At 34.7% G+C, this 10,980-nt stretch overlaps 1 protein-coding gene across 1 annotated transcript; it reads right to left on the bottom strand.

The window, feature by feature from the left end:
• Nucleotides 1–7,489: 7,489 nt before the first annotated feature.
• On the bottom strand, nucleotides 7,490–8,091 carry LOC101263624 (uncharacterized). The gene is made up of 2 exons (XM_004243912.1): nucleotides 7,900–8,091; nucleotides 7,490–7,795 (listed from the first exon to the last, which is right to left on the bottom strand). The coding sequence occupies exons 1-2, from the start codon at nucleotides 8,089–8,091 to the stop codon at nucleotides 7,490–7,492; spliced, it is 498 nt and encodes a 165-aa protein (XP_004243960.1).
• Nucleotides 8,092–10,980: the final 2,889 nt, after the last annotated feature.

Raw genomic sequence — 10,980 nt, 5'->3', positions numbered from 1 at the left:
ATAGGAACTAGTATGTATTAGTACATAAAACGTATTAAGCATGGGGAAATATGCATAAACATCGACATGATTTCATGATTATTACTATAGATATGGATATATACTAAACTGAATATAAAGAACTAAAGAAGTGACATTATTCGAACTTCATAAAAATACTTTCTCATCTCATAACTCAACATATTTAGTGATAAACTAAAAATATACTTTTAGCTTTATTTAGGAGATTTTATAACTGACAACCATCACTATGAGCTACGTTATGATACTTCTTCTTGCTCACGCTGCCAGAATTCTCATATATCTTGTCGGGGTATAGAATACCTCAACTAAGTGGATCCACTAAGCTTTTCTTGAAGGCACTTAGGATTCATCTAAGAAGTATGATCTTGTATACATGTTGGCATACATGATTTATGAGGAATGTGAGTTGTCTGAACTTATCCTTATATCGGTACTCAATACTACTCCCAGTAATATATATACTCATGACCAATATTTAAAAACGTACTCTTCCTATGATTTGAGATAACTACTCAAAGTATCCTTTTAAAAGAGGTTACTTCTCTTAAAATATCTTTGAAACCATAACTCATTTAAAAATCAAAATTTCTCTTTTATCAATGTAAAATTTAATACCTTTGTATATACTTAGTTCCCTTATACTATTACTCAATTCATACTTGATAACTCTTTCTCAAAAATATATCAACATCATATCTGATGTGATCATTGACGAATCAGAAAATCATATTGTATAAACATTGATGATATATATATATATCCTTATTTAGAAGTGGGAGTTGGAATGGACTAACACAACATCAAAGGGTTGTACTAAAAGTTGAGAAAATTGATTCTTTTGCTTGCTACCTCCCAGACATACTACTCTGCTGTCTCCCTTGATTAGTTCACTCAAGCATCATAACTTCATGTTTTATTTCTGGAAAATATACTTTGTATAACTTTTTGACTTTTTTAGAGTCGCCACTTAATTTTTGATAAAAATCAAGACAAACTCAGTTTTCAAAAGACATAAAATAGGAAATTATTTTGAAAACTTAAAGGGGGCTTGGGAATTCACATTTATATTTTAGGAAGGTTTTTACGGCACCTAAAATATTTACTAACTCGTTATTATCCGAAAACTAATTTATTTGGCTAAAAATGTCTAACTTAATTTTTGAGATAAAATTTATTAAAGGTTGTTTGGAAAATAAAGTATTTTAATATATTACCTAGATGAGTTTGGGAAATTTGCTTTAAGTTGTTCAAACTTGATCAACTTTAATGAAGTAGTTAAAACGAGGTGACGTCTTTAGGGGATTTGATATTTTCCAACCTTAGATCTAACAACAGGATAATAACAAGACACGAAAGCGGTAAAGTAAATGAGAGATAGAGGGAGAGAGAGAGAGAGAGAGAGAGAGTTGGGTCTAAATACAATTACTGTCCGCCTGGATTGTTATTTGGACCCATTTTGTTTTAGGATTTTGGCTCAATTTTTTCACCTTAGGTATATGTCCTAGACTAAACAGAGTAACAACGAATATATAAAAACAAGTGACAGGGGGGCTTAGACCTAACATAACAAAATACAAAAAAATTAGGAATATAAATTCGGTTATCTTGGCCAACTTTCTTCAACTTCTTCTACTTCGATTCCCTTCGCTTCTATACCTGTACGCCTTTCTGATACTTAACCTTCTATTTTATAGGCTGACTCGGGTGAGGAAGAAATTGAGTCTTTACAACTCTCTCGAAAATGCAAGGAATAAAATAGATTACACAAGGGCTTAGACAGATTTTTGCGTGTGAACAAGGAGAACGGAAATTAATAAACAATAATATCATTCTCAAATCATAACTTAACGATAAAAATGAATAAATAACAAATTATGATGTCAATGGGAAATAAAAACTTAACGCCTTAGACTAAAGAATATAACTTGACGAATTTAGTAGTTGATGCAATGGGATGGAAGATTCTGAAAAGAGGAGCAGGTCATTTTATTTGGAACTGAATTATCCAACCAAACATGTTCTATAAATGATGCATCGAACAAAATCCACAATTTCAAAACATTAATTTCACTATCGGAAAATTAATGTCATGCATGACGGATCCATACAATAGAGTAGTTAAAAATATCCATAGGGGATCTTAAAAAAACACATAAATGATTTGGGTCATGCTAATGAAGGGACTAATATTATTCCTTTATGTTTCTCAAGGCAAAAACAACAACTAACAGAAAACACCCACTTCGAATTAACTTTAAACCACCATTTTTATTAAAATCGGCTCAATTTTCACAAGGAAATTAGCAATACAATGCAAACATTCATTCTCAATATTCATAGAAACGATCTTTTCAACACCATAAGCAAGATTAATCACCAATGGAGGAATTGAATTTTATGCCAAGGGGTTGGGAGGTAACGATGAAACCATTTTAGAGTTTAGGACAACCAGAATCATGATCTAAGTTGAAATAGACTAAAAGTAACTATAAACAGAGAAGCTCAAAATAATCTAATCGAGAGCAAACAACGGACAATATATTAACATCTTAGCTATGCAACTAAAGACTTGAGGCATAGCAAACTAGACTGAGAACTACCCGATGGTGAAAATCAGTATTACATCCTACAACTGACAGACAACATAGTAAACAATTTTTGAAACTCTTTCCCTCGGATATGCCTCATTTCGTAAAATAAATTAAAATAATATTGACTATATTGAAAAGAAGCCATAAAGCACAAACTCAAACAACCTGAAGGCTACAACGTTGGGCCTAAACCCATAAATCCTCAACTCAATATCGCACTAACCCGATGAAAAAAAGTTAAGAACATACACAAAATTCAAACATCAAAATACCCACAACAACTAATAGCTATAACCATGGCAGAAGATTTTCCATCGTCAAGAAAAACAATACATCGAGATGAGGCAGAGAAAAATACAAAAAAAAATAGGGAACTCAATACTATATATCCAGATTCCATACTTATCGAAATCGAATAAGAAACAACGAAGACGGCCAGCAAAAGAGACTAACTCGATCATTGAAAGAAAATCTATAAAACTGAACTCAAATATACGAACTACAACGTCTCGACTAGAAAAATTAAGATATCAAAATAGGTTTTCCTCTAATCAAGTTGCTTGCTAGAACTCTGCATGAAATCGTACAATCATTAAACGGAAAAATGACATAGGGAGTCCAATTTCTTGGAAAGGATGAACGAACAACGAGATTTATCCACCTCGCCTTGCTATCCGTACAAAATCGTACCAAGAATAAGAGAAAAACAAAAAATTTGTGACAACCTTTGCTTTCCGTCTAGCGCCATGTAATTTAACGTTGCTACCGCTGAAATCGACATCGCTTTTGACTTTTACCTCATCCTTGTCATTACTGGGCCTTTTTGAGAGGATAAAAAGGGTCGGGTCGGGGATTTGGGCCACAAAAATTGGGCTGATGGAAGGTGGAAACACAATGGAACTAGGCTTTGGGGATGAGCTGCAGGCAACAAAACAAAAAGTGACCCAAAATTTCATTTCGAAATGGGTTTGAATAAGGGAGTAAAATGTGATTAACATTGCAATATGATTTAATCAACAAATGAACTAAGAGGGTAAAAAGATGAAGAAAATGAGTTAAGTTTATAATTCGGTAAGATTTCAAAATGGAAAAAATAATTAATTTAGGAATTGTCTAATCTCAACGGAATAAAATAAATAGCATACTCATAATTAAACTAATCAACTTAGTAATAGAGTAATGGATTAAAATAAAAAAAATTATGATATAATTAAACTAAATAGTAACATTCTTAAATGAAATAAAGTCTTTTGAAATAATTTTTGATTTTTAAAAAGTGTCATAATTACACATATAGTAATGCCGAGCAACACACATTATTCCAAAAATTATAAAGATTAACAAAGTTAGATAATTTGCAAAACATATAAAAATATATATAATGTTTTCTTACCTTTATAAAACTAATTATTTCAAGTAGTTTGAGATTGAGAAAGCTCGATAATTGATATATTTTGTGGAGGTTCGAAATTGGGCGTCAACAATTGTCACTCCGTTTTCTTGGATTGATGCAAGAAATTCGAGAAAAATGAAGTCAACCAATCCAATTTTTACCGACCACATAGTCATCTCTTTGGAAAAAGGATTCGGTATGGACGTTTAAATTATGGTTGAACCCTGGAAATGGATTTCCTACATATCTCAGACTATATGAGAAATCAGGACACTTGTAGTTCGATACGCTTGATTGAACACACACTTTCAAAAGAATTCAAAATTCACCCCTACCCCGAATTATGAAAGGACCGAAATGCTCGAGAATAATATTCGAGAGCGAGTGTTGGAATACAGTCGAGTTTCAACATTGATCTCACCTAAATATCCTTAAAATCAAGGAATCAGGCTGCTTGTATTTCGACTCAATCTGTTGAAAAAGAAATCTACTATGTTAGATAACCTTTGGTTCTGCACAAATGACAAAGCAATTCGAGTTCGAAAAGGAGGCTTGCACCCTCTTGCTCATGAATTTGGCGCTCTTCACACCCATAACTAAGAACTTACACAGACATAATTTCCAAAGTTCTTGGTGCATTCTCACACAGATTGGAAACTTTCTTCCGGCAGAATACCAAAATTTTCAGGATGTGAAACTGAAAATAACAAAACCCAACGAAACACCCATTTTCCTTCTGATAGGAGTGTGGTTTGATTGTGGTGGAAGTCTCTCCTCTACCTGCATCCTAAGAGTTTGACAACCCTCTTTTGACTATGTCCCAGTTTGCTGCTAAGAAAAGTTTTACGTTGTCCTGTATCCTTTGTGTTGTAATCCGCACTTGTGGTATGTTTTGGAGAATTCATCCTTTCGTATGCTCTCGAAGATACTAAAATAAAACTCTTCAGCATTAAAATGCAATTCAAATGGGAGACAGTTTCTTTTAGTGTGTTGACACTTAATTTCTCTCCTCAACATTTGACGTCAACTCAATTGGTTTGATGTAAAGCAAATAAACCTTATATCTTATGTTTGCAACATAATCTTCAATGTATTCTTCATTCAATGTCAAAATAAATAAAAGTTAATGCAGTGTTGATATTTCTCTTGGTGTTGTCTTCAATGATTCTCTTAGTGTTTACATTAGTCAAATAAAAGATGCAGTTGATGGTTAAATATTTCTCTTGCGAGGCACAATTTCCTTCTCCGATAATACATGATTTTCTTTCGCGATGCATGACATTTCCGTGATGCATGATTTTTTCGAGATGCATGAATTTTCTCTTGCAATGGATGATTCTTCCACGATGCATGAATTTTCCTCTATGCATGATATTTACTCGTGATGCATGTCTTTCCGCGATGTATGAATTTTCTCTTGCAATGCATGATTCTTCCACGATGCATGATTTTTTGTGAGGCATGAATATCTTTTCGTTATACATACATGATTTTTGTGAAGCATAAATATCTTCTCGCGATGCATGATTTTCTGCGAAGCATGAATATCTTCTGGCGATGAATGATCTTCCAAAAGAAATGCATATCTTCTCGCGGTGAATGATCTTCCGAAAGAAATGCATATCTTCTCGCGATGCAAGACTTTCCATGATGCATGAATATTAACTTGCGATGCATAATTTTCTGCGAGACATGAATATCTTCATGCGATATATGATTTTCTTCTAGGCATGAATATCTTCTCTCGATGCGTGATTTTCTGCGATGAATGGATATTAACTGGCGATGCATGTATATGCTTCTCTTGATGACATCCTGGGTACCAAATGAAGAAATAACTTCAATTAAGCAAAATAACATCTTCTAGGTGCTTTGTGGATTGATGATATCATCTCAATTGACAATACGGTAAAAGGACCATCCAGGTAGTGTATCATTTTCATCGATTACACCAATGAAATGACACCTTAATACACAATATAAATATAATGACCCTCTAGGTAATAATACTATCATGTTTGCTAATATGATGCAAATGATGTCATTGATGAAAAACCATGAACTGTCTTTCTCTGGGTTTTTTATTTGATTCATCTTTGAATCTAGCTGGACATTCATTATAGACTTCATGTTGTTGGAAATTCAATGAAATAAAACCATTTATATTCCCCGAGTCTTCGCTATAAGAGATCTAAGATAGTTCTTGCATCCATTAAAAAAATTGTTAATTTGGGGAGCTTTTCGCCCTTTGATTTATCCATATTCATAAATCTGAGGAATTTTTCTAATTTCAGAGCGAACCTTCAAACCTGCGTCCACAGAATAAATTTTAGTTTTAAAATGAACTAATCTATGTTGATTTCTTTAGTAGACTTTTCCTTGTCCTTCTATCTCCGGTTGATTTTCTGATATCTCGACTCTCGATAGATAAGGTAAATATTATATGCAAAAATCAATGAAATATAAAGGAAAATTTTAAGAAAAATAAATTTTCGAAAAGTAGTATTTTAAAAAAAATTACCATCGAGTGTCATGTCACGTCAGGCCTAGCAAACTTCTTTGAGTCTGATTCTTGGAAGTCTATCTAATTATTCGTTGGGGGTATTCAAAGCCACTATAGGCTGTTCATAAACCCACGTTGAAATTTTGAGGTCATCCTATAAATTTTTATCCCAGTTAAATGTCTTATCTTATCTTTAATTGTCAGTGAGCAAATAATGGAATTTTCGAGATACCCTTGAAAATACTATCCTAGTTGCAGATACAAAAGTAACTCCAGTCTCGACTTGTAGAGGAAAAATCTTCTTCTCAAGAATTTTTGAGTCCCTCTCTATAATTTTGTCCTAGTTTCTATTGTAAAGTGGAATAGGAATCTTACGGAAAATATGACAGAAACCTTGTGGCACCTACGTATCCCATTGAGGTAGGAGTCAGGTCAAACGTAGTTCCCCTCAAAGGTTAATAACAATAACAAATTTTACAAAGAAACTGACCAAGGCCGACATATGCCGCCTACATATCTTATTTTTGAGAATTCAGGTCGAACGTAGTTCAACTATAATGAAATATTAAAAGGGATAAATGGGGTGACCGAGGACGATATAGGCTGCCTATATATCTCATTCTTGAGAATTCAGGTCAGATATAGTTCATTACAATAGGGATAAAATTTTAAACAAAACAATTACAAGCAAAAACAAAATGCATACAAGGAAACGATAGAAATACAAACTAATCTTCACGCGTAGTATATCTTGACATCATCTGAGTTGATCACCTTTGGCCATACAGTTCCATCCATCCCCGACAAGATCAAAGCACCTCTAGATAATAAGTTGTGAGACATGTAAGGTCCTTCCCAATTCGGTGCAAAATTTCCTTTGTACTCATCTTGATGAGGAAAAATGGGTTTATGTACTAATTGACCAATTTCAATGATTCTTGCTCTGACTCTCTTGTGGAAAGCTCAAATCATTCTCTGTCAATATAGGTAACCATGAAAAATTACAACCATTCTCCTCTCGTCAATCAAAGTAAATTGATCAATCCGCTTTTTGACCCATTCAACATTACTCGGATCAGCTTCTTGGATGATTCTTAGGGAAGGTATCTCAACTTCAACAGGTATGACTTCTTCTGTACCATACACTAGCAAGTATGGAGTGGATCCAATCAATTTTTTGATGGTTTTTTGATAACCAAACAAAGCATATGGCAACATCTCATGCCAACCTCGGTGATTGTCAATCAATTTCCTCAAAATCTTCTTGATGTTCTTGTTGGCAGCCTTCACAACTCCGTTCATTTGAGGACAATATGCAGTTCAGTTTCGGTGAGTAATCTTAAACTTCTCACATATATCTCTCATCAAGTGACTATTGAGATTCGCACCATTATCAGTAATGGTGGACTCTGGTACTCTGAACTGCATATCAGATTGTTCCAAAAAAAATCAGCTACAACTTTCTTGGTCACTGACTTGTACGCAGCTTCTTCCACCCACTTGGTGAAGTTGTCAGTTGCAACCAAAATAAATCTATGTCCATTGGAAGCGGCTGGCTCTATCGGACCGATGACATCCATGGCCCAAGCTAGAAACGTCCAAGTTGAACTCATAGCATTGAGTTCGTGAGGCGACACTCAGATCAAATCACTGTGCACTTGACATTTATGACATTTCTGCATAAACTTGCAACAATCATTCTCCATAGTCATCTAGAAATAACTGGCTCGAAGAATCTTTCTCGCTAAAGTGAGCCCATTCATATGTGTGTCAATAACTCAAACATGTATATGTTCAATAAGCTTCGCAGCTTCAACATCATCGATACATCTACCTAAATCTGGAGTCCTCCTGTAAAGGATTTCACCTCTGAGAAAGAAGTTGTGAACCATATGGCGTATTGACTTCTTCTTGTTGGATATTGCATATTCAGGATAATTTCCTGTCTCTAAATACTACTTTATATCAACACAGCGTGGCGAACTGTCTGGTTCTGCTTAAATATGTGAACAATGGCCGGATGTAATTTGAGCTCTATATCCAGAGTATCAATATAATCAATATTTGGATGTATAATCATTGAGGTGATGGTGGCAAGAGCATCAACCAAATCATTCTGTGTTTTGGAAGTGTGTCTGACTCAATCTTATGGAATCTCTTGCATAACTTCGGCATATATTGCACATACGGTGTGTTTTTTGGGTTCTTTACAGCCTATTCTCCTTGAATTTGATGAATCAACAAGTCAAAATCTCCAAATTCTATGATTTTATGAACATTCATGTTGCGGAACATTTTCAAACTAAGGATACAAGCTTCATATTCAACCATGTTGTTCGTGTAATTAAACTGGAGCTCAGCTGCCATAAGATAGTGCTGACCGGATTCTGACACTAAGACCGCTCCGATACCCTTTCCTTGGTCTCAAAGAATAATCTCCATCCAGGATATATTTTAAAAAAATCTTCACCCACAAACGATACTTCTTCATAGTGAAAATAAGTCTTAAGCGGTTCATACTCTTTATCAACGGGATTTTCTGCATGATGATCAGCCAAGGCCTATGCTTTTATCGCCTTTTGGGTTGCATACACAATATCAAATTCACTCAAAAGCTAGCCAAATTTGCGGTCGGCATCTCTTTATAGAAAATGTACTTCAATGGGTCCATCCTGGAAATAAGTTATGTTCTATAAGAATACAAATAATGTCTCAACTTCTGAGTGATCCAAGTCAAAGCACAACACGTTTGCTCCAAAAGAGTATAACCAGGCTCATATTGTGTGAACTTTTTGCTTATACAATAAGTGGCTCTCTCTTTATTCCCTATTTTGTCATGCTACCTAAGCACACATCGAAATGCGTTATCTGAGATGGATAAATATAGCAACAATGGTCTCCCTTCCCGTGGAGGTACCAACACTGGTGGATTAGACAGATTGTTCTTGATAGCATCAAAAGCAATTTGACATTCTTCAGTCCACTTTGTCGAAGCATTTTTCATCAACATCTTGAATATAGGATCGCACACCACAGTTGATTGAGCTATGAATCGACTGATGTAGTTCAACCTCTCTAATGAATTCATCACCTCCTTCTTAGTTTTTCAAGGAGTTAACTCTTGAATTTTTAATCTTGGAAAGTTCGAGCTCAATACCTCTTCTGCTGAATATAAATCCCAATAACTTGCCGGCTGGCACTCCAAAAGCACATTTAACGAGATTTAATTTCAAGTTATAACGACACAAATGATTAAAGAACTTCTTTAAATGCGTCAAATGGTCCGAACTCTCGCGGGACTTTACTATGATGTCATCTAGATAAACCCCAATCTCCTTATGAATCATGTCATGAAATATGGTCGTGATAGCCCTCACATAAGTAGCGCTATCATTTTAGAGGCCAAATAGCATCACCTGTAATGATATACACCCCAAAGCATGATAAAAGTTGTCTTTTCCGCTTCTTTTTCATCCATCAGGATCTGATGATAATCTGCATAACAATCTACAAATAACTACATTTCATGTTTAACAAAATTATCGATCAGAATATGAATGTTCGGCAACGGAAAATTATCCTTTAGGCTGACTTTGTAGAGATCCCTGTAATCGAAAAAAATCCAGGTCTTCCCATCTTTTTTGGTGATTGGAACAACATTGGCCAACCAGGTCAGGTATTGCGTCACTTCCACTAATCGAGACTCGATCTTTTTGGTCATTTCTTCCATAATCTTTAAACATAACTCAGGCTTGAACTTCCAAGCTTTCTATTTCATCGGGCTGAACCCCAGATTAATCGGCAACTTGTGAGACACCATATTGGTACTCAGCCCTAGCATGCGTTGAATTCTAAGACGAACACATGAATGTATTTAGTAAGCAAATGAATCAGAACCTTTCTTTGAGCTTCATTCAAGTGGACACTGATTTTGACTTTTTTGGCATACTCTTACTCTCCCTGATTCACAATTTATGTTTCTTCCAAATTTGTCTTGTGCTGATTTTCAAACTGTCAAAATTCCTCGAGGATGTATTACGGTACATCAATTTCCTCTTCGTATTCTTCAGCCTCATCATCACCTGCCTCATTTTATTTGTTCATCTCATTAAATGACATGACATTGGCAGGTTTAAAATTAATATTACTAAAATCATAAAAAGACAAAGTTAGGAAAGTAAACTATACCAGATAAGTAAATGAACAAGCTTTCAAATAAAGAGGGTTTCATTTAAATTGGAAAACAAGGCAAACTTTGGCCATGGTAAGGGGCCATGTTGCCTTTTTTAAACATCACTGGGGAATTTTAAAATTCACGCAATTGATGAAAAAGAAAAGGGTGGGTCTCATGCCTCTTTCAGACCACCACCAATTTTCAAAACATGCATAAACAATGTCCTTATACAAAGATGATCGGGGAATCAAGATTTGTGTATAAGTCCAATTCTGCAGTAATTCTTTCAGCTCAG

Source organism: Solanum lycopersicum, chromosome 7 (assembly GCF_036512215.1).
Source record: "Solanum lycopersicum chromosome 7, SLM_r2.1".
In the NCBI taxonomy this organism is placed as follows: Eukaryota; Viridiplantae; Streptophyta; class Magnoliopsida; order Solanales; family Solanaceae; genus Solanum; species Solanum lycopersicum.
The sequence above is the reverse complement of the archived record's forward strand: the minus strand, read 5'-3'. Positions and strand labels throughout refer to the sequence as shown.